This window comes from Macrobrachium rosenbergii, chromosome 46, assembly GCF_040412425.1.
Source record: "Macrobrachium rosenbergii isolate ZJJX-2024 chromosome 46, ASM4041242v1, whole genome shotgun sequence".
In the NCBI taxonomy this organism is placed as follows: domain Eukaryota; kingdom Metazoa; phylum Arthropoda; class Malacostraca; order Decapoda; family Palaemonidae; genus Macrobrachium; species Macrobrachium rosenbergii.
The window spans coordinates 2,557,927-2,582,383 of NC_089786.1; the positions used below are offsets into that span (position 1 = coordinate 2,557,927).

A 24,457-nucleotide genomic window follows, 5' to 3' on the forward strand; every position below is an offset into this window, starting at 1 on the left:
GCACGATGCCTTCTTTTGAAGGACTTTGATTTGGCGGTGTAGGGGATTATTATACAATAAGAGATTTTCGTAAAACTCATAGCATAAAATTGGCAATATTTGGGCTATAAACAGTATCTGTAGGGTTACCAATTTTTTTACTCTATATTTAGCGTAATTGTTTGAATATTTTAACCTACTTGATTTATTAATACTGTAATACATTATTATTTTATAGTTGAGAACATTTTTCAGTCTGACTCTAATATATTATCCAAGGTAACAGTGCACTTAATAAATCATTATGTGGCAGTTTAGAGTATAGAAGTAGTTGCTTAGAATAACCCTGTCACTCAAGATTATTGTTACATACATGAGTCAGTTGCAATGTGTTACTATTTATAACATTTCACATATATTTTGCATTGTGAATTAATTGATAAAGTTAGTTCCTCATTGGACGGGTTGGTATCGTTCTTGGCTAGCACTCTGCTGGACCCACGTTCGATTCTCCAACTGGCCAATGAAGAATTAGAGAAATTTATTTCTGGTGATAGAAATTCATTTCTCGTTATAATGTGGTTCAGATTCCACAATAAGCTGTAGGTCTCGTTGCTTGGTAACCAACTGGTTCTTAGCCATGTAAAATAAATCTAATCCTTCGGGCCAGACCTAGGAGAGCTGTTAATAAGCTTAGTGGTCTGGTTAAACTAAGGTATACTTAACTTTTTTTTTAAGTGATAAAGTTTATGTAGAGTCAGATAATGGTATTAATATCTTTAAATATATGTACATTCATTAATGCAGTTTATATAAAATTGTGGCTCTAAATGGTATTGTACAGTTTGCTTCCAAGACTACCCAGGATCGTAGAATTGCACAAATCTTAAAGGTACTTGCCATTTTGATATGATCAGAAACCCAGTTTTGACCCTTGGTTGTAATTTGGATGTAACAACTTCTGGATTACAAAATAAATGCAGTGTTATGCCTCTCAAGAATTTTTGACTGGTGTAATACAAAGTGTGTGTGCACAGTATATGTCAGTTAGATGTTATATTTAAAAAACTGATTGTTCTAAATGCTAGTGATGAAAGTGCTATTGTATTATTATTTTTATTTATTATTTTTGCAGGTGCTCAGAGCCAGCAGTGCTCTTCCATCGCCATAACAAGTGAGGGTGGAGGCTTTTATAAAGCTAGGTTTTCTGTAACAGCCTCAACTTCGTTCACTGGACTGACCCTCGAACTTAGGTTTGATAATGCGGTCAATCACCTAGAGGTAAGTGTACTTGAATGACTCTTGCAAGTAGATTGTTCTTCGACGTACTTAACGTGAATCAAATCTAAATACTAAACAAGTGCAGTTCCAGTGTGTGATATGAATGAAAGTAAAGTGCTACCAAGTGTTAGTCTTAAACTTCGTTGCTGAGGCCGAGCCATTGCAAAGGAAAATGCTTACCTGATTGCTTTCTCAAATTTGGAGATTTTTTCATACCGTTTATTCTTTTGTTGAACATCTGATAAAACATTTCTTTTTGTCTTTTATCCACTGTCTTCACTGAACAGTAACTTTATTTTGATTCTTCTTTGTTTAGTTTGACAGTGGAGTCTCGGAGAAGGTGGACGACCGCCGTTTCAAGTTGCTCTCTCCAGGGTGGGTAGCCCAACCAGGATGGAAGGTAGAATTCATGATCACACCTCATTATAATGGAGGGAAACCCACTGTGGTTGGGGCAGTCATGAATGGAGTAGATGTCTGTGGTGAGTTTTGTAATCCTTCTAGTTTGACAGATTTAGTATTGGAAGGCCAGAAATAGAGCCTTGAATCATAATGATTAGTCTTGATTCCGATTTCTTTTTGAATAACCATATTGTGTAGTCAATTGCATTCTTGATGAATCTGTTTTGGAATTGAATTAAGATGATTTCCCATTTCCTCAGAATCTTGCATTGGACTATCGTTTTACTCTGTATTTCACATACTTTTAGAATTACTTTCAGAAAATTCTAAATCTTTAAACAGCAGTTTCAGTTGTCAGTTTTGGTATCCAGTTATAATATAACATTCTGGCATAAAAATAATTGGTTTAGAACCATCCTATACATACAGTACAAATTATTCTACATCAACTTTGTCCTGAACGGAAAAGCAAATCTCTGAGAGTGAAACAAGACTGGTCTTATCTCCTGAGGATGCACTGAAAATGGTACAGGTGCCTGTAAACATATGGGCTGATTACATACATACACATGTGCATACATACCTGAAACCAACTCCAAGTTTGACTTATTCATATTCCGATTGCTGTTTGGTTGAGCCTGCTTCAAGAGTCCAGCCGTCACATTAAAAAATTACTCTTGTTTTCAGGCACCAGTACGCCCAGCACCGGTCCAACCTCATCAGCGCACTGCAGGCCGACCGGTATGGGCCCATACGATTACTCACAGGTAAGAGCCCTCTGTTTCTCGCGCAGTTGAATAAGAGACGGGTCTAGCACCTCCACTGAGATTAATCTGCACTCTCCTCATTCTTCTGCATCCATGACTGAAAAGTGACACTCAAACTTGACGACAGTATAATAATGATGACTGATGTTTTCCTGCAGGCGCTGTGCATGTCTTACCTGTTTTACGAAGCTCAGCGATCTGGGGCGCTTCCTGGGGACCAGAGGGTGACCTGGAGGAAGGACTCTGCCTTGAGGGATGGTTCGGATGTAGGCCGTGACCTCACGGGAGGATACTATGACGGTAAGGCTATCACTTTTGAAATTCTTCAGTTTATTTGATGTTCGAGGATGAATTACCGTTAGTAAATATAATATAGTTGCTTGTCACTGAGACTGGAAGGCCCACAACAATAATTGGTCTCTGTAGATCTTGCAGCATGCATCCACACCATGAGCAATGATAGTCGTTGAAGTCTTCGAGAAGTTGAGTTTACAAAGTGCCAGGAAATGGGCCAGGCTTGGGCTTCAGGAAAAAGATGACTAGAACCCTATTTTTGTGAATAATCACAGTAAACAACGATCAGCAATGTTACGTCCATGATATTTCATTTTACACATCCAGCAAAGTTGATTGGTAAATGGTAAACCAGAAACAAAAGTCATACAAATTCTGAGGGTTATATTATGTTGTGGCATCTGCAATATCATTGTAATTTCCCTCTGGTTTTAGGAAATGGCACGCCATTCGTCAACGGCTCAGCATAGTTATTGTGCCTGTAGTTTTCCTGTGGTGCATATAAATGAGACACTGCTGTGCTATGAAGTTCTGCAGAATAAGTGACTGTCATTATATCTCTGGTTTTCATGTGAACTGTATCGTTATAAAGGTGCACAACATTCATATCATCTTCTTTTGGTGTCTTCCATCAGCTGGTGATCATGTGAAGTTCGGCTTCCCAATGGCCTTCACAGCCACAGTCCTTGCCTGGGGTTTGGTTGACTTTGCAGAAGGACAGAGGGCTGCTGGTAAGGAAGAATCTGTTGCTGTGTAGACAGTCTTTTGTTGTTGAAGATGATAATCACTCCATGTTAACATTACAAAAGTATTTTCAGAGGAGCATGTTTGAATATGTTACATTATGCAAAATAAATTTACCGTAGTTTTAGATTGGTCATCATGGGAGTATTACATGACAATTTATGGTCAGCTTTGTGTTCAGAAGCAAGCAAAAAAATATTACAAATTTCGCTGAGTATTGTGAAATTCGAGAGCATAGGACTACCCTTCCTAATAGGCTATAAATACTGTATGATGTTGAAATTTCACAGAGTTTTTAAGATTTTAGAAGAATTTCTGATGCATTTCTAACTGTCTCAGGGCAACTGGATTATGGTCGTGCTGCAGTCAGATGGGCGACAGACTACTTCCTCAAAGCACAAACCGGTGACTCTGAACTCTATGGTCAGGTAGAGTATTTCCAAATGTGCCTGTTGGTATTGGTGTCTGGAAATATAATTTCCTGTTTTGGACTTATGCTGATAATCAGTAGGGATCTAAAATGCAAAATATACAATGCAGTAACAGCAAAGAAAGAACCCTTCAGTGACAAAACCAACATGTAAATGCAATAATGACCCTTGATAATGAGCAAGACTGTATGCAAATATGGACTTTACAATCTTTCATTCAATAGAGAACTCTCTGGCTCTGTAAATAGCGGGGAGAAAAAGTACAAGGCAATGCTCTCCAATCTTTCCAGCAAACAGTTAAAAGTTCTTTCTTCTCTTTGCTGCGAGATGAAAAGGGAAAAAAGTTCTGTAAAATATCATATGTAAATAGTTATAGGAGAAAAGGTCTTTCCTCTGAAGTGTAAAGAAAATGAAAAAGTGCTCTACAATACCTTCTGTAAATAATAAAGAAAAAAATGCACTCCAAACTCCTCTGGGAGTAGTGCTTGGGAAAGGTGTTCTCAGAACACTTTTGGAAATAGCCAAGGGGAGAATTGCTTCTCATACTTGTTTGAGAGTCCCATCAAAATATCATTTTATTCGCTGCTTGACTGACAAGTGAATTAGTGAAACTTAGCACTGGTCAAAACATTATGTTGTTCCTTGGTATGTCACAGTATTTCCTAACCCTACGATGGTATTTCACTCAACTTTTTATTTTTAGGTTGGTGACGGCAATGCTGATCACGCATACTGGGGGAGGCCAGAGGAGATGACCATGTCCAGACCATCATTCAAAATCACCAGCAGTGCCCCAGGTTAGTTGCTTCTGTCAGGAGTAGTCAAATATGTGAGCCGTCAGTGAACGAGGTCTTGATCATGTACTAGTAAACCCCCCGTATTCGTGGTCTCAGTATTCGCGGATTTTTCTGTGGAACATATATATACACTATTCGCAGAAAATTCGCCTTTTTGCGGTATTTTTCACTATTTACCATATTTCCATATTTTCATGACTAAATGATCTTTTTGTGATAGAACTATTAAAATAATCAGGTATAAATATTTTTAGGGTTTTCTTTGTGTTTAAACTATCAAAATAGGCAGTTCTAAGTGTTTTTAGAGGGGTTATAAGTATCCGCTGATTTTAGCTGTTCGCGAATGCGGGGGATTTACTGCATAGCCCATTAAGTGGAACTCATTCTTGTCCAAAATGAGGAAGCAAGGACATGAGTGTAGACTGGTGAAGGTTTGACAAGTTTAAAAAATTACAAAAACCAGAAAAGTAATTTAACCATTACAACAAACTCTACAGTCAACAGAAGAGCTAAACTGTATAATCTATAACTAAACACCAATGACAAAATATTAGCAGTACTTATGAGTATGAATACAAAACTAGTTCCCAATAAAATTTTGGCCTCCTCATCCCATCCCTTCATGGAACGAAATCCCAGCTGTGTCTCTGAACAAGTGCCAGCTTCTTGAAAAGTTTCAAATGCTGTGTCCCGGAATGGTGTGGGATGCTAGCAGACATCATCTGCCTTCAAATAGAAAGGCAGAATTAGTATTTGGAAGTCAGTTCCCTTTTGCTGTAGAATGGTCAGTTAATTGAACAGAAGAGCAGTTTACATACTTGATGGGCTGATGGGAAACATAACAAGAGGCCAGAAGTTGAGCTGGTTCTGTGTAGTATTCTGTCCTTCACAGCGGAAATTTTCTTTTCATCAGAGTCTCATAATCTTTTAATCCATCCTTATTCCATGCAAGTTAAAGCTGTCAGACCCTTTCAGAGCTTATCGACAAAGACCAAGTAAAAACCACTGACGGAAGTCAAAGCAAAATAATGTTCAAATAATGTTAAATTGCATAAGTTGACCTTAGTAGAACTGTACCACTTCCTTGGTGAACCTCACCCTCCTGCCCTCTTCATTCTTTTCCTTGCTTTCTTCAAGCCTGGTCTTGAAAAGAGCACATGCTTGCCCTGGAAAAAAAAGTCCTCTTAGATCATTCTGCAATCTGACAAGACTGTTTATCAACAGGGTCAGACTTAGCGGGTGAAACAGCAGCTGCTCTGGCTGCAGCATCTATCGTCTTTAAGGTAAGAAGAGATTGCTGCAGACTACGACTATCGTTAAGTAACTGAACAACACTGAATCCTTCCTGAAAGGTTTGTTCTTAAATGCAGTGTGAAAGGTGGAGCTAGGGAAAGTTAAAGTGTTAGGTTTAAAATCCTGAATTTAGTCTGAGATTCTCACTCTGGAATGAACATAAAAGAAAATCCTCTTCTTCCCCCAACCAAGGACGTCGACTCCGCTTATTCTGGAAGGTGTCTGGAGGCAGCAAAGAAACTGTATGATTTTGCAGACCGGCATCGCCAGTCCTATGATAATTCCATTCCTCAGGCTGCAAATTTTTACAGGCAAGTATCAGGGTTCATATTGATTCAGTCTAACTTTAAAAAAGTATCTGTCCATGCCTTATAATACTGAATTGTTTTATGGAATTGAAAACTTGGCTCTCTCCTAAATACTAGGTAAAGAGTATAGTCCTAAAACCAGATATGAATACTGTAGAATACTGATCATGGTTCCTAACACTGGATAGTGTTGAATAAAAAATAATGTAGAGTAGTTTATAAGTTTTTGTAATGGGAATGTGTCTGTGTGGAACAAGTTATTAGTCAGAAACTTGGGTGGTTAGCGTTCTCAGAGTATAGCTTTGAAGAGAAACTAAGGGAGTGTATCTAATACAGAGTTCCCAAACACATTATTCTAAGTAGCATATGTGGTATTCATCTGATGTTTCTTGTAGCAGCTAAAAGTTAATTTTCGATGTGAGTTTTCCCCTACCAAAAATATAAACTAATGAAGGATTTTTAGACTTTTTCCAGATGTTCCGTCATTAAGGCACATTTTCCTCTCACAATTACAAACAGGTCATGGAGTGGTTACGGTGACGAGTTGTGCTGGGCAGCGCTTTGGCTGGCTAGAGCTACAGGCGACAGATCTTACATCCAAAAAGCTCGAAGACACTGGGATGAGTTTGGACTTCAGCACGGTGCTACAGAATTCAGCTGGGATAATAAAAAAGCAGGTGTATATGTAAGTACTATCCCATTTTTCCCCTGTAGGGGCGATAGCGTCATCAGTGCACCTCACGTGGGGCGCTGTAGGCATTACTAAGGTTCTTTGCAGCGTCCCTTCGGCCCTTGGCTGCAACCCCTTTCACTCTTTTACTGTGCTCCACCTCCGATCTTATCCTCTTTCTTCCATCCTACTTTCCACCCTCTCTTAACAATTGCTTCATAGTGCAACTGCTAGGTTTTCCTCCTGTTAAACCTGTAAAACCTCCTTTACTCTCAATTTTCCTTTCAGCGATGAATGACCTCATATTGTGCACTTTCTTCTTGAATTCCTTATGGGTTGAGGTTCATCATCTAGAAAAAAAAAATAATGAGCAAATACCTTGAAAAATATTGAAGTGCTTTCCCTTGCACTTTGCTGTCCAACTTCAACTTTTTCTGTCTCAATTCTTCTCGGGGCCAGCCTTATGAAACATGCAGTAATCTAACATTATTAGATGTTTTTAAAAACCAAGAATCCTTGGTAAGAATCTTCACAGGGTAAATCATTATACATTATAGCCTTTAAGAATATAGATTTACTGATGCTAGTGATTCTGCAATTGAGTAGGTTCTTGAGATGTTTCATATCCTTTGCAGCTTTCCAGAAATGAATGAAGATGATGAGATTCTACAGTCTAGAAGTTTTCAGTAGTCTGTATCTTCATGTACTTCTTGTTGTAGGATATCACCTAGGTCTGTATGTGGCCATTCGCAAGTTATGCCAGATAAACAATTAAACAAGGATACTGTATATAGCCACAACATTCAGAGTTCACATAATGAGAGCATGTCCTCATGTTATGGCGATGCTTCGAGCTGTTGTGCTGCTTTGAAAGATGTGATAGTAATGAATTGTATTCTTACTCATTTCCTGTTTTCCTCTCTAGGATTTGTGCCTAAAGTAATGCTGTAAATGTACTTGTTTTTTAGATACACTTTTGTAAACACACAGTTTCAGTTATGTGCAGTAGATAGAGAAATTAATTTGAATTTATACTTTCAGTGTATACGCGTATGATTTACCAGCATTCAAGCAGCCCCGAGAAAAAATGATCTATGTAATTTGTCCTGTGGTCTGATTGTTCTAATCCTTTTCAGGCTCTGTTCACAATGCAGGATTCTGACCCCTTGTACCGCAACACCTTCTCTCAGTTCTTGAATTACCTGAGAAACAACGCTCAGTACACTCCTCGGGGACTGATCTACATCAACCAATGGGGTACGAACCGTCACGCAGCAAATGTTGCCTTCCTTGGCCTCATGGTAAGGAGCTACTTGCATTTCTAAAAATATCTGCTTTGCCATGTGTCCTTGACTGCATTACTCTGTTAGATGCAATTGGCAGCATGAGTTGCCCTGACTTTTAAAACATCAACCTCACATTTTTAATCAGTGAGGAATATAGGATTTAAGCTACTTGTTAGTCCTCATTTTCTAGAGTTTTGTATGAATGAAAATTGTACTTCACAGAAAACTAGCAATAATAGAGGACTCTTGTATTTCTGAAGCAAAATGGTGGTACAGAAATGTGTGGTTTTTGCAACTATTGTCCACTCCATGGATCACTGCAATACTGTATCCCCCTAGTGTAATTTAACCTGTCTTATGATTTTACTCTGTACAGTTTTTTCTTTGGTCACTTCTTGACTAACTGTTCCACATCTCAACGAGAGTAGAATCACGTCTGGTTTTGGCTACTCTACAGTGAAACATCATTTCAGTGAACACCTTGGCAACTCTTGAAGCATTATCAGATTTCCACTGGGAAAAAATTAAGCTCTGAGTTATTATAACAAAAAAGACTGTACTCTACAAGTAAAAGAGTCATTGTCAGAGGAAAAAGCACTAAATTCTTTTTATCTTTCCAGGAGCTAAATTAGGTATTGATGCTGATGCAAACAGAGCATTTGGTGAGAAACAAATAAACTACATTCTAGGATCCAACGGCCGTTCATTTGTTGTAGGATTTGGCAACAACCCTCCACAAAAGCCACACCATCGCTCCAGGTAGAGTGCAGTACAATACTTAGTTAATGATGCACAGAAACTATCTCCCAATCTAGATGAAAAATGGACTCTGTATACAAACGAGAGGCACCATGTGTAATAAAAGATTAAAACAAAGAGAAACGTAACATGCATACAACAAAATGTCACACACAGCACCCTCAACAAAATACAGCCTACAGTTGGCCAGAAAGCAACTGGTTTTCAGTGGTTTTGGATGTAAATACTATTTTGTAGCTCAAAGTACTGAACATATTTTTCTTTTTCAGCTCCCAAAACTTTTAGTCAGTAATTTGGTAAGATAATTGTAGAAGGGAATAGTATGGTGTAGTCTGCAGTTATCACTGAAGCTATAAAAAAAATCTCAAATTTATCATTTAGATTTGGACTTATGGAACAGTTTGAGTCTCATAATGGTTCGCTCATTATGATCATGCAGAATAAAAGTATGGCTGAGATGTATAGAAAATTTATCTATTTCTCCCCTTCAACAATGTCTGGAACTTAATTTTTTACCCATGTGAAGTAATGTACCATTATGTGATCACAATAGGTCTTCCAAGTACTACTCACCAAGAGAAAACACCGGTTGGCTTGGAGACAGACATTCTGCATCCCATTTTGCTAAACCCAGCTTAGCTCAGTTCATGTGATAGTTTGCTCTACATAATGATACAGTAAAACTACCTGGTATACCAGCTAACCAGTTCTGTAATAATAATAATAATAAGAATAATAATAATAATAATTGCTGTTTTAACAGCGTTTAGCTTGTAGAGAGTCTACCCCATTCTTCTTATATTCTTCTTGTCTGGAGGTAAATGTTATAATAAATTTCCGAATAACATGAAAGCTAGTCTGCTTTTGTTGTTTATTTTACTCGTACATTTCCAATAAGAAGAAGAGAGAAGACTCTTTACAAGGTGAATGTCATTGAAACATCAGTATTTTTTAATAATGCTGCCCTAAAAGAGGGACTCCTTGCAAAATAATATAATAATAGTAATAATTTCTAGAACAGATATTTTTGAAACATGTTCCGTAAAATACTTTGCAGATGTTTCATAAAGTTTTGTTTATGGTGGCCAATAAAAAAAAGTTATGTAGTCTTACAAGACCCACAACATACACATTGTAAGTAGAATCATTTTTAAAAGTTTCACAAAGAAAATATTGATTGTACATATGATGTAACTCTGACCAGGTGAATTTTATAGTAAATGTTGATTAGAATGGACATGAATGATATAGGCACATACTGAATTATTTCCACTGCCATCTTAAATGTGGGTGTTTTCATCACAGGAAACAGTGGCTCAGGCACTACATTGGGGTACTGTAGCTGGCTGATAGCTCTTGAATTTGGTAATCTGGGTTGCATGATGCTTTAAATAACATTTAAAACTCTGTACTGTGCTGTATATTGACTACAAGTAAGAAATTAAATCAGAGCACTCCTATTTTTTACAGCTCATGTCCAAATATGCCCGAGAGGTGTGATTATGGTGCATTGAACAATCCTGGTCCCAATCCTCAAATTCTGTATGGTGCATTAGTTGGAGGACCAGATCAGGTAATGACCTAAATCTTCCACTGTTAGTAAGCTTCAAATATGTTAACAGTAAATACTTGAATGCTTTTGAGTATATTACAGTCAACCAGGGGAAAATATCTCAAATAGAAAAATAGCAGGATAGGCAATTGGATAGCAGTGCTTAATGGCTATACATAATTACTTCTTTCCTTTACATTACTGTACAGTTGAGACTGGTATGCTTTTGAAGTAAATATATATCGCAGAAGGTGTTAATTATAAAAGAAAATATTACCAACAGCTAAAAAAGATATCTAGTATTACCATAAATATCAAATTTGACAAGCTTAAATTTAGCTTGAAATACTCTCTTGTAGATACAGTTCCCTTTTTAAGCATTTAATAATAGTAATATGGTAATCTTTCAACATGCAAAATATTCTGTCTGATTTTCCTTGAGTACATACATGGAATAATACTGTATGTCTACTGTACTACATTATAACAGCACAATCATTCAGTCACAATACTTATGAGGTTCTGAGATAACTCTGACAATCAAAAATGACTGACGCAGTTTCATGTACTTTTTCTGTACTTGACCTTAATGTGGTAATACTTTTTCTTGCAAGAACGATGGCTATGAGGACAACCGTCAAGACTATGTTCGAAATGAAGTTGCCTGTGATTATAATGCTGGTTTCACAGCAGCACTTGGTGCCCTGATAGAAAACAAGAACAGAGGTTAACAGCTGAGTAAGTAGAATGTTTAATTTCCATCCCACTGAACATTTTAAACATTTAAGATGAATAAAAAATTTATCCAGGCAGTCCCTGGGCTACGACCTGTCTGGCTTATGACATTCGAGGTTATGACACTTTTCAAATATATTCATCAGAAATTATTTCCCGGTTTATGACGCATGTTCCAGGGTTACGACGCATCGCACGCCCGTTCGATGGAAGAAATATGGCTCCAAAACGGCAGGATAATCAATAATTGGAGGATATTTTGATGAAAAACTCAATTAAAAATGCACTTTACATCGTTTCAATACTGTACACCCAAAGCATTAAAAGTAAGGCATTCTTAGGATTTTCGACGATTTTCGACGATTTTTCGGTTTACGACTATTTTCGGCTTACGACGCGGCGTAGGGATGGAACCCTCATTGTAAACTGGGGACTGCCTGTATAATCAAGATGGTAAGAAATAATGCAACCTATATCCATAAGGAGCAAATAAATGACATTTTTCTGATATGTCTTTTTTTTTTTTTTTAGCTAACTTCCAGAAGATTCATCTGGACAGACTTCACAGTGGCAGGTGATGGCAAGGTACAATTACCAGGCAGCAACAACTGCAGCTCTCTTCTATTCTCCGCAGCAGTAACTCCATTGGTGCTGGAAACATTTAAGAAAATCTGGAGAACGTATCATCAGAGAAGCTTGCTTGCCATTCGGTCCTATTTCACTGTAGATCTGTTAAATAAGGAATTATTTTAATTTCTGTTACCTGAATATATTGTTCCAAAAATCAGCACTGTCAGGAGATAGTTCTTTTTGCAAATCTAACTACTGTATGCTGAAGCTTTTACAATGTTGTTATCATTAAGTACAGTAGTACTGTAGTTTAACCAGACCTCTAAGCTTATATATTTAGCTTATACATGGCTGGCTTGTATTTTGAAGACTAAATGATAAAACCACTGCCAAGGACAATTTTTATCCTCACTAAAAACTTACTGGTACAGTTTACAAGACTGAAGTAAGCAATTGACCAAAATTTCACATGAAAATTATCAGGGGTCATTAACTTGAAATTCAGGCTTCCAAAGAATATGGTGGTCATTTGAAAGAAGAGATCAGTTAATAGAAAAAAAGGAGTTAATCAATAAAGAGATAAAATTATAAATAACCCATAAACAGATAAAATGATAAATAACCAAAATTCAAAGTGAACTTTTTTAGGGTAGTGATATACTCGTTAAAATCCTTATCACAAACTCAGGATACTTAGAAACAGCAACATTTCTTGATGCAAATGCTATGCTTATTTTTCACGCTCCACATTCTACTGTCATTAGACCAGGTACAGAACAGCCCAAAACAGATGCAACCTGCCTAAAGGTTATATCATATTCTGTTAGGTTGTGGCATACAGGAAATCTTGATGGTGTCTAAAAAAGTACTTAATTTACTCCAACTGAGGTGGCATTGGCAATGAATGCAGTTAATTGTAGGTTATGGTCAGCAATCGGCCGGGAAGTGTATGAATCTACGCAACTGATATGAGGGAAAGTAGTGAAAGATGACACACCATTGTTTTTAGGGTTCATACATAGAATAATCAAACAAACGGCTCCTAATTCTGCTCATACTAGGTATATATAAAGAAGAAAAGAGCAAAATTTCAAAAGAATCTAATGAAATTAAATGAAATAATAAAACAAACGGCTCCTAATTCTGCTGTCAGTAGAGAGATATAAAGAGAAACCAAGAAGAAAAGAGCAAAATTTCAAAAGAAAATAATGAAATTCTTCAAGGGGGAGCCGTTACAAAGTTTACCGTAATAATTACTACTACTACAACTAAACTTGCCATGTTGACCGTCGATGTGGGTCCATGAATGAAGCAGAAAGCCGTACTAATAACGCCGTAATAACGCGTAATCATGACGTCCTTCAAGAGAATCGAGACGCGCTCCTTCAAGAACACGACGAAGGCCACGGCGGACACCCTCTACTGGAAGAACCTCGAGGTAAAGGAGGCCTACGGAAGTGACACTTACCGTGGGTCTATTCTGGACCGTTTCAGGCCCAAGTTACGAAAATAAGTGGGCCTAATTTGGTCTTAGGGTAATTATTATCCTATTTAATTTCACCGAAAACAGCTTAGCTTGAATTGGGGGCATCTGGTAGGCCTGTGGAGTTTTGGGGCATTTGTGTGCAAGGGAGGAATACCCTAATGTTTCCGGTACGAATATCATTTTTTGTTGTTATATCTTTCGAATCTTCATAAGAAAATTGAAAAATATTCCATATAATTCTTTACATAATTCTCGCAAACTAATTGGCCTATTTATCGCAATAAAAAAAGGTAGAACTAAGTTTTAGGCCTATCTTGTCGAGAATTTACCGTTATTTTCCGTCGGTCGACTGTAATTAACCCGTAATTAACCTCGGCGCTGATTGTATTTTTGCTGTCGCGCATGCGCAGCACTTTAGGGGAACTTTTAGTAAAAATTGGTGTTCCCTTCACCGGGGGTTCCATGGGGCGCAGAGGCCCCCGGCTACGTAACACGGCCTGCTAGGTTAGGCTAGGTAAGGGTATGTTACGCTAGTAATTCTACCCCTACGTTAGCCAAGCTGGTTATATTTGGGGGGTCATGGCCTAATAGTCATTTCTGATGTAACCTAACCCAACTTATCTTAACCTAACCTAACCTTGGACGCCGTGCCCTAATCTGTCTGGGGCGGCCCTCCCTGCTATAATATAGATTTGGATGGCTGTCATCATTAAAATGATTCATTTAGAGGAAAAGTGCCAATTCTCTATTTGAGCCTTTTCCAATTAAAGTGCATTTAGGCCGACACGTGGCATTGGAAAACCCGCATGCGCAGCATTTCGCATTCTTTCGAACACTAAGAATGATAGCCCTACAGATTTACGTGAGGTCTGTAGGTGTAGATAAGATGATTAGATTCTAGTTACTAACTGTATTGGAAGCCATTTACTTGGCTGGACCTGAAACTGTGAACTTTTTGGATTTCTTTTCATAGGACGTAGGTTAACGTACCTTTTCCTGCCTACCTAATTTCCATGACACAAATTTATAGCTTGATCGCTAGGCTATACGTACAGGTCAAGCCAATGGAAAACTCTCTATTCATTTTCCCCTTAATTTTCAGGTGTTTTATAATCAAACCTACTAATGAAAATGCAGTTTAAAAATGGCATAATTAATCTGGAATCGTATATTTTCAGTTTCCTGTGACTATCAAGGAATTCACAAGCATTGATTCTATAGACATCAGCCCCGCTGAGCCCCATTACATAGCCATTACGTCAGGACCAAAGGTAAGTTAGTGAAGATATATGTATAAAGAATGACATTGTTTTTATTGCAGGAATCTTTCTTGGCGTGAATTTAGATCTTAGTATTCCACACAACACGTAAATAAAAGCTCATGAGATAAGGTGAAGTTGATTATTTTGCAATGACAGTATTATGCATCAAGTACACTGAAATAATTTCAAAAGAATTATGTTGACCTAAAGGAAAATCATGTTTTTAGCGACAAGGTGACTATGAGGAACTCTTATCTTGATTATAGATAATACAGGTGGTCCCTGCTTATTGGTGGCGTCAGTTAACAGTGTTTTGGGTTTACGACGCTTGGCTAATGACGTCGTTAACCAGATTTTTGGTGTCAGTAAGCAATTTTCAGCACCGGTAAGCAGTTTATTGGCATTGGCAAGCGGCTTATCAGCATTGGTGACCAGTTTATAGGCGCTAATAACCAGTTAACGGCGCCATTAAGCAGTTTATCAGGGCTTACGGCTTCATAAACCCCATTTATTGCTATAATTATTGTGATGTTCTGGTTAACGACGATTTTCGGGTATCAGTGCTCGGACGGGAACGAAACCCCCACTGTTCACCGGGGACTGCCCATAAAGTACAAGATTACCCATACCAAGAACATCTTGTTTTGTTCATGAAACTTACCTGTCAGATATATATACAGCTGTATTTCTCCGAAATCCGACAGAATTTCAAAACTTGCGGCACACGCAGTGTGGCCAGGTGGTTAGTACTCATTCCGCGCTGGGTGGCGGGAATCGGGAACCATTCCCATTTTCTATTCAGATTTTCTCTGTCGCGGTACTGTTAACATCTGTTTACAGTACCTCCGCCTCTGGATTTCGTTAACTTGCATAGTTTTCCTCTTGAGTATTCTATTGACTTTTGGTTTTTGACTTTGGCTTGTGGATTGGCATACGCTTTTTGTGGACTGTTTATGATTTTGCTTTTGACTGCTCTTGAATGATGTCTGGTACTAGTTCTGCTAGCTTTCGAGTATGTTGTGTGAGTGAGTGCAAGGTGAGGCTACCGAAGGCTTCGGTAGACCCTCACTCGGTTTGCATGAGGTGTAGGGGGCATGTATGTTTGATCAATGATCGCTGCAAAGAGTGTGAGCCTTTGTCTGATGCGAGCTGGAAATTGTATGATTCCTATGTTCGTAAGTTAGAGCGTGACAGGATCAGGAGGTCTTCCTCCAGGAGTGTGTGTAAGAGTCAGGGTTCTATTTCTTCACCTGATAACCCCAATGTAGACATTGTTGTACCTGTCCCTGTGGTTTTGCCTTCGGGCCCTGAGGTTGTGTCTGCGGGGGGTTTGGCCCTGACGGAGATCATGAACACCATCCGTGCTCTAGAAAACAAAGTGTCTTCGCTTCAAAGTGCTGTGCAGTGTAGTGTTCCCCCTAGTGTCGTGGAGGGGGCGTCAGATCGGCCCCATAATGCTTCTAGGCCTGGACCTCTGTCAGACTCCCAGGACTCAGGGAGAAGGCATGTCGAAAGCCGTAAGAGGGTTACGGGGGCTTCCCACCGATCTGACGTCCCTTCGGCAGTTCCTGTTGTCACTTCCCAGGCTGCCAAGGATCGTGCTTCGGCTCGTATCCTTAAGGACTGCTTTTCGTCCTCCGAGGCGTCCTCCCCTCGTAGGGGTTGGAATTCTCGCAAGGACTCTCGCCCACTGAAGAGGAGCTTTAGAGATGACGCTTCACGTCAGTTTTCTCTCCGTCTGTGCGGGATTTTGAAGCTTTCCGCCACAGAAGAGGACCCGTCACGTCGTCTGAGGAGGGCGTTTGCGCGCCCAGTCGCTCTAAGGAGAGAGCTGTTCTTGCTCCTGTGAGGAAGAAGAAGACGTCCCCTCGCCCCTCTTCTTCCCGTAGGCTCTCCTCTCCTCCTGGATTTGAGTCCTCTCCTTCCAAGAGTATCTTACGAGATATGCAGCGTCAGTTGGCCTCTCTTCTGGCCGAGAAGGAATCAGAACCACGTCGTCGCAAGGACTTGAGGCTTCCCATTAAGAAGTCCAGGAAGTCCCCGTCTCCTGCTCCTTTTTCTTCGTCTCCATCTCCTGCTTCTTCGCCCTGTCGTCCTCACAGCTCACGAGTTCCTTTTCGTGACTCTCGTCATCTTCACGACGCCTCGCAAGCAGCTATCCAGGACTCTTCTTTAGCTGCTCGTCAGGACGCTTCTCTCGCTGCTGCACAGGACGTTCGGCAGGACGCTCAGCATGACGCTAGGTTGGGCTCCCGATCGGATGCTCTTCAGGACGCTCGCCAGGACTCTCGCCAGGACGCTCGCCAGGACGCCTCTTTAGTCGCTCGCCGGGACGCTCCAGAGCATTCTGATCCTGCAGGGAAAAGTAGATCCTCTTCCGTGCTCGGACCTCAAGGCCTTCGTTCCCAGCTGTTTGTGATTCTCGTGGTTCGCCCTTTCATGAAGGAGAAGTCTCTGGCGATTCTGAGCCTGCGGGTTTTGATCAACCCTCTGCTTCCTCGTCTTCCGACTACCAGGTGTTAACCGGCCTTCTTAAGGACTTATTCGGCGATAAGTTTAAACCCTCGGCTCCTCTCTCTCCTCCGTCGCAGCTTGCCTCTTCCAAAGCGAGGAGAACGCCGGGGTTTGTGAAGATGACTTCTTCACTGGCTACGAAGAAGGCCTTCAAGAAGGTTAACGCCTGGATGGAGGAACGGAAGACGCAAGGCAAGACTTCTTTTGCCCTTCCTCCTTCTAAGCTTTGCGGTAAGGCGGGCATGTGGTATGAGACAGGTGAGGACGTCGGTTCTCGTGTTCCTTCTTCGTCTCAAGGAGACTTCGCCAGCCTTGTCGACTCTTCCAGGAGGTCCCTGCTGTCGACTGCTAAGGTTTCGTGGACTATGTCCGAGACCCCACCATCATCTGAAGGGACTCTTCCGTTCTATGGAAGTTTTCAACTTCTTAGACTGGTGCTTGGGTGCTTTAGATCTCAAGCTTAGAAGCCCCGACTCGATCAGCCTGGGGGAGCTATCCAGTGTTTTGAATTGCATGGATAAGGCCGTCAGGGATGGCTCTGAGGAACTGGCCTCCCATTTTTGTACAGGTCTTTTGAAAAAGAGGGCCTTGTACTGCACTTTCACCTCCAAGTCAGTTTCGCCGTCACAAAGGGCTGAATTATTGTTTGCCCCTTTGTCGAGCCATCTCTTCCCCCAGCCTTTGATCAAGGATCTTGCTTCCAGTCTTAAGGAGAAGGCAACGCAGGACCTATTGGCCCATTCGTCTAGACGTCCTTCAGTCCCTTCTACGTCTTCGTCAGTTCTTTCCTCCAAGAAGAAACAGCCCTTTCGTGGAGGAGCTTCTTCCTCGAAATCGACTCCACGAGGGAGAGGTTATTCCAGAGGAGCAGCCCCATCGAAGCCCAGGGGCAAAAAGTGATCATCATCTCCTCCAGACACCTGTGGGAGCCAGGCTTCTTTCATTTGCGGGAGCCTGGAGAGCGAAAGGAGCGGACTCTTGGTCCGTCGAAGTTCTAGAGAAAGGTTACAAGATCCCCTTTCTCGATTCGCCACCCCTTTGTACGTCACCCAAGGATCTGTCGCCCTCCTACCATTGGGAAAAACAACAGATCCTTTTAGATCTTTTGGAGCAGATGCTCGTAAAAAGAGCTGTGGAGCCAGTTCAGGATCTATCCTCTCCAGGGTTCTACAACCGACTGTTCTTAGTCCCGAAACAGTCGGGTGGGTGGAGACCGGTACTGGACGTAAGCAGACTGAACCGCTTCATTGTCAAAGAGAAGTTCAAGATGGAAACGTCACAATCTGTTCTCGGAGCGCTAAGACCAGGAGATTGGATGGTCTCTCTGGACTTACAAGATGCTTACTTCCACGTTCCCATACATCCTCAGTCAAGACAGTACCTGAGGTTTGTACTGGGGGGAAGAGTCTTCCAATTCCGGGCTCTTTGCTTTGGTCTCAGCACAGCTCCCATGGTATTCACAGTGATCATGAGAAATGTGGCAAGGTGGCTTCACTTGGCGGGGATCCGCGTTTCGCTTTACCTGGACGATTGGCTCATTCGAGCTTCTTCCCAAGCTCAGTGTCTGGAGGACCTAATTTCGACATTGGAGTTGACGAAGTCCCTGGGACTTCTAGTCAACAAAGAAAAGTCCCATCTGATCCCGACTCAGTCCATCGTCTATCTGGGGATTCAGATGGATTCAGTGGCTTTTTCGAGCGTATCCATCCCTAAAACGTCAACAACATTGCTTGGAAAAAGTTTCGTCTCTCCTGGGGAAGGAAACATGCTCGGTGAGGGAATGGATGAGTTTGCTGGGGACCATTTCCTCGCTGGAGAAGTTTGTTTCCCTGGGAAGACTTCATCTCAGGCCGCTCCAGTTTTTCCTAGCGGAGAACTGGATGAACAAGGAGGACCTGGAAGAGACCTTGAAGATCTTTCCGTCTGTCAAGACTCACCTGAGATGGTGGCTCGACCCCTTGTTACTGGCAGGAGGCGTTTCCCTACGTCTTCAGAGCCCCGACCTAGTGTTGTTTTCCGACGCGTCCAGGGAAGGATGGGGAGCAACACTAGGGGGAAGAAGTGTCAGGCACCTGGAGAGGGGGAACAGGTGTCCTGGCACATCAATCTCAAAGAATTAGGAGCTATACATCTAGCCCTCCAATTCTTCGAGGATCGTGTGTCAGGCCGAGTTGTTCAGGTGAATTCCGACAACACCACAGCCTTAGCTTACCTCAAGAAGCAGGGGGGTACTCGCTCCCGTTCCCTGTTCAGCTTGGCAAAGGAGATCCTGCTTTGGACTCATGCTCGGGGGATCACGATTCTCACAAGGTTCATCGCGGGCGTAGAGAATATCCGTGCGGACCTTCTCAGTCGGCAGCATCAACTTCTGCCGACAGAATGGACCCTTCACGAGGAGGTTTGTCTGGATCTGTGGAAGTTATGGGGACGTCCCCTAGTAGACCTCTTTGCGACGTCCAGAACAAAGAGGCTTCCTCTTTATTGCTCCCCTGTCTTAGATCCGGGAGCCTTAGCAGTAGATGCCCTCCTCTGGGACTGGAAAGGCCTAGATCTTTACGCTTTTCCTCCCTTCAAGATCCTGGGAGAAGTGATCAGGAAATTCTCAGCGTCGGAAGGAACAAGGATGACTTTAATAGCCCCCTTTTGGCCAGCAGCGGATTGGTTCACAGAGGTCATGACCTTCCTTGTGGACTTCCCAAGGACACTCCCCCTGAGAGTAGATCTTCTCAGGCAGCCCCATTTCCTAAGATTCCACAAAAACCTCCCCGCTCTGAGTCTAACTGCGTTCAGACTATCTCGAAGTTGGCAAGAGCGAGGGGGTTTTCGAGAGCAGTGGCAAAGGCTATCGCCAGTGCCAGACGACCCTCTTCTATTTCAGTCTATCAATCGAAGTGGGCCAATTTTAGGAGATGGTGCAAGAGCAGCGGGATTTCCTCGACCACGACCTCTGTGCCCCAAATAGCGGACTTCCTTCTACATCTCAGGGAGAAAGAAAAACTGGCAGTCTCTACCATTAAAGGCTATAGAAGTATGCTGTCGGCAGTCTTCCGACACAGAGGCCTTGACTTAGCCGACAACAAGGATCTCCACGATCTCTTGAGATCCTTTGAAACTGTTAAGGTTCCTAGGCCCATGACTCCTCCTTGGAACCTAGATGTGGTCCTAAAATTTCTTATGTCAAGTCCTTTTGAACCTATGTCTTCTGCTTCTCTCAAGAACGTGACTAGAAAGGCAGTTTTCCTAACCTCTCTGGCGACGGCGAAGAGGGTTAGTGAAGTTCAGGCTATTAGCAAGCACATTGGCTTTAGGGGTCCTAATGCCGTTTGCTCCCTAAGTCCATTTTTTCTTGCCAAAAATGAAAATCCTTCAAACCCGTGGCCCAAGACGTTTGAAATCAAAGGTTTGACGGAGATTCTTGGACAAGAATCAGAGAGAGTCTTGTGCCCTGTCAGGGCTCTCAAATTCCCTACTTAGCCAGGACGAAAGAAAGCCGAGGCCCGTCCGGACAATCTGTGGTGTTCGGTTAGAAGACCTGACTTACCTATGTCCAAGAATGCTCTGTCATTCTTTTTAAGAAGTATCATCAAAGAGGCTCATTCTTCCTGCCAAGAAGAGGACATGAGGCTTCTTAAAGTGAAAGCTCACGAAGTGAGAGCCATCGCGACTTCGGTGGCTTTCCAGAAGAATATGTCTCTTAACGATCTTCTGGGTACCACCTTCTGGCGGAGTAATTCAGTTTTCGCTTCGCATTACTTACGAGATGTGAAGTCAACTTTTGAAGACTGTTCTTCGCTGGGACCATACGTTTCCGCAGACACAATGTTGGGAGAAGAGGGCAATACTCATCCTATCCTTTAGGGGTTAGGTGGTATTTTTTAATCTTGGTTTTGTATTCTCGGTTGTTGGGTGGCCACCGATGTGGACGTCCCAATCTTTAGCCTATATTAGGTTCATTGGCTTAGTTAGGCTCGGTCAGGTGGTTGGTTGTTGCTCTTTTCCCCTCTCAGTATGGTCATATGATCTAGTCCCATTGTGGTCTCGCCCCCGTGGACAGGTCATCTAGATCTCACCAGCTTTATAGGTCCCTACCTTGCTGGAGAATCTAGTAAAGCAGAAGCAGGCTTGGGTGACAGTAACCTCGAAGTCAGCTATGCTAACAGGTAAGGAACCAAGGCGTCAATCGCCTACATCTTTTGTTTTCCTAAATCCTATTCTGTCTCTACCCACCTCCAATGGTGGGATTCAGCTGTATATATATCTGACAGGTAAGTTTCATGAACAAAATGATATTTTAATGATAAAATAAAGTTTGTTCATACTTACCTGGCAGATATATATAATTATAGTGCCCACCCACCTCCCCTCAGGAGACAGTGGCACTAGAAAATCTGAATAGAAAATGGGAATGGTTCCCGATTCCGCCACCCAGCGGCGGAATGAGTACTAACCACCTGGCCACACTGCGTGTGCCGCAAGTTTTGAAATTCTGTCGGATTTCGGAGAAATACAGCTGTATATATATCTGCCAGGTAAGTATGAACAAACTTTATTTTATCATTAAAATATCATATTTTTAAATATCAAAGCTTAATGACATCGTCATGCTGAAATGTTGAAAAATGAAAAATTATAGAATTTACAGTTATATAAAAATGTCCTACTGTGAATAAAATGAGTTAAAAAGTAATTAAGGAAAATGAAAAACAATAATACTACAAAATGAAAAATTAAATGGAACTTAACATCGAAAAGTAAAATTAATGAAGTATGGAGATAAAAGATGGAAATGCAAAATGAAAAAAACAAGAACTTGAAAGGTAAGTAAGAAAAACAGTAAGAGTAATGAGTGCAAATAATATCTGATATTTCAACTCCAAACGTTTTTCTTTGGATATTCACCATGAAGGTAGATAAGCACATAAGACCATTGTATTTTACAGGATTCTAAGTCAGATGATTGTATGTCATGGTATAGATTCATGTCATGTTTTTTGTGCCAGGAGTCTGTGAACAGTTCTTATCATAATGTTCTCTTTTAGGTAGATGTTTATCACCAGCAAACAGCTCAAGTTTGGCGAAATCTGACAAGGTTCAAGAGGCTTGCCTATGGCGGAAAATTCCGTCAGGATGGGCAGCTGATTTTGGCAGGTTCGGAGGAAGGAGACGCTAAGCTGTTCAACCATCGGCAGAAGCAGCTACTAAGAATGTTTAAAGGTCACAGTGGGTAAGCAGTGGTCAAGAATTCTCAGTTTATGGTCGTGGCTCGGTTTGTTAGCTTGAGTCTGCCAAGTTATGTGATGATTTTCATGGAAAATTTGGCCAACGTCCTCCAGTTCGCATTCATTTTCTCATTCATAGATTTTCAAAACGTATTCATTCTTACAGCATCGTTTCATTTCAACTTTAATTCCTTCGTTTTTATGTTTCATATACAGTACCATACTTTTTTTCGTTTATATCTCTTCCATTTTTCTTCAGCCACATTGCTAATTCTGAATATTTTATCTTTCCCCTCTGATTCCTTTCCTCCCAACTCATTTTTGAGTTTGCCACTTGCATACCAGCCTCTCTTCTCTTCTTCCTATATGTCTGTGTTCTCCTCTCTGGGCTCTCTTCTTCTCTTTGATTGCACATTGTAAATCTTGATTCTGCCACTCTGTCTCCCAACCATATCTTTCCTGCCGACTCTTTAGGTTTCTTCAGTTTTTATTTTTTATATTTTTGTTTTCCTTCAGACTGACTCTTTTTTTTTTTTTCCAGTCTCTTTCAATCCCTCTCTAATAAGTCATCTTGAACGCAACAGTATTTGGTATGTTAAGCATACCGTATCCAATATACATCATCAACCCTTTTCTTTGATTTATCTGCACTTTTCATCACAGTTTCATGCCGTCATTTTATCAGCAGGCAGGAAATACATTATTACTTTAGGAATTACTGTTGGGAAACTGGATTCATAAGTCTTTCCTCTAATACCTTAACGATTTCCGTATCAAGTTCGTAAACTTTCTGCAACCCATTCAAATTTGATCATATTCAAGAAGTGGATTTCACAGGATTCTGAATATGTTTGACCATTCAGTAGTGCAATATCTTAGTTTCTGGCTATGAAATTAAAGGAAAAATGTATTTTTCCAAGTTTAGCAGTTAGTTGAAATCTGTTCCTGCATAGTCTCTTTCTCTTCCAGACCAACACACAGAGTCGACTTCGTTCACTGTACACCGCAAGTTGTTACGTTTTCAGATGACAAAACTGCCATTCTCTGGGATATGGGAGAAGAAAGAAAAATATGCACTTTATCGGGACACACGGTAAGTTTCACGTTCGGTTTAAAGTTTGTTGGTTTGCGTGTGAATAAAGGGCACTGAATTGGCATGAATAGATGAAAATAGAAGGCAGAAAACAATGCAACTCAAGGCCTCAGAAAAGATACTGCAAAGAGCATTAAGTACTGTCTGCAGTGTACCATGTACTGTAATGTACATGGTAAATGGTACTCTTTAAGAAGGGCCCAGTTAGGTGAATAACCCAGGTCAGTTACCCTAACTGAGTAGATCTCCAACACCTGGTGCATCTTATTCATCTTATTAATAGAGAAAGATGCAGTCAACTCCTTCATGCCAAAGTAAATGCAAAACTTGAAGTTTTGTTTTGAAAAATTTCTCTTTTGGCAAACTGGTTTTAGAATGTTCTTAGTAAGCCAAATTTCTAAATGTTTGCAGCATTGTAGTTTGGTATGTCGTGCATATTATTTAATCTTCTATCTCGCTTCCTCCCACAGGATTTCATACGTGCGGGGATGGTTAGCCCTGCCTCCGAACAGATAATACTTAGTGGGTCTTATGATCATACAGTAAAACTGTGGGACACGCGCACAGGCACCAGTATTCTCTCTGTTGACCACGGGGCTCCCGTCGAAAGTATATTGTGTTATCCATCTGGAGGAGTGTTTGTCTCTGCAGGTAGGAATATGGATCAGTTTGACTGAATGTTGTTGTACTATTTTCCTTCATGTACAGATGCTCGAAGGCAAGGAACCAAAGGACCTTTAACCCTTTCATTACCTGAGCTAGAGTTGTGATAAGCAATATTTTAGTTTGTACACTATTCATGAAGTTCCTCTTCATGCTACGAAAATCCTTTTAGGGTCATTTTAAAACAATAAGTTAAAATTTATTGTGGAATATTCTTAAAGAAAAATATAAAATAAAAGGTCAAAACAACAAAGTGAAAATCACTTAAATATGACGTCATAGTGCATCAAGTATGTTGACATGACCTTGCTATTGTAGGGCAGTAGATTTTTTTCTTTAGGATGTGTATTTA

At 40.9% G+C, this 24,457-nt stretch overlaps 2 protein-coding genes across 4 annotated transcripts in view; both read left to right on the forward strand.

The window, feature by feature from the left end:
• The window catches only part of LOC136830101 (uncharacterized), a 66,354-nt gene extending 54,099 nt beyond the window's left edge, over window positions 1-12,255 (forward strand). The window contains 15 exon segments of the mRNA XM_067089294.1: window positions 1,115-1,260; window positions 1,577-1,742; window positions 2,350-2,429; window positions 2,588-2,729; window positions 3,359-3,454; window positions 3,807-3,895; window positions 4,602-4,695; window positions 5,920-5,978; window positions 6,181-6,299; window positions 6,816-6,981; window positions 8,103-8,267; window positions 8,872-9,011; window positions 10,482-10,584; window positions 11,178-11,301; window positions 11,830-12,255. Coding sequence (XP_066945395.1) covers window positions 1,115-1,260; window positions 1,577-1,742; window positions 2,350-2,429; window positions 2,588-2,729; window positions 3,359-3,454; window positions 3,807-3,895; window positions 4,602-4,695; window positions 5,920-5,978; window positions 6,181-6,299; window positions 6,816-6,981; window positions 8,103-8,267; window positions 8,872-9,011; window positions 10,482-10,584; window positions 11,178-11,294 — 1,682 coding nt within the window. The 3' untranslated portion in view covers window positions 11,295-11,301; window positions 11,830-12,255.
• An 865-nt stretch (window positions 12,256-13,120) lies between these two features.
• Window positions 13,121-24,457, forward strand: part of LOC136830155 (U3 small nucleolar RNA-associated protein 15 homolog) — a 33,225-nt gene continuing 21,888 nt past the window's right edge. For 2 of the 3 annotated variants that reach the window (XR_010850565.1, XR_010850564.1), the window contains exons 1-5: window positions 13,121-13,306; window positions 14,533-14,625; window positions 22,170-22,354; window positions 23,319-23,442; window positions 23,913-24,093. Coding sequence is in view for 1 of the 3 variants with exons in the window: in XM_067089357.1 (XP_066945458.1) it covers window positions 13,220-13,306; window positions 14,533-14,625; window positions 22,170-22,354; window positions 23,319-23,442; window positions 23,913-24,093 (670 nt within the window). In the remaining 2 variants the exon portion in view is untranslated. The remainder of the gene's footprint in view (window positions 13,307-14,532; window positions 14,626-22,169; window positions 22,355-23,318; window positions 23,443-23,912; window positions 24,094-24,457) is intronic. The other variant, XM_067089357.1, reaches the window with a different exon arrangement.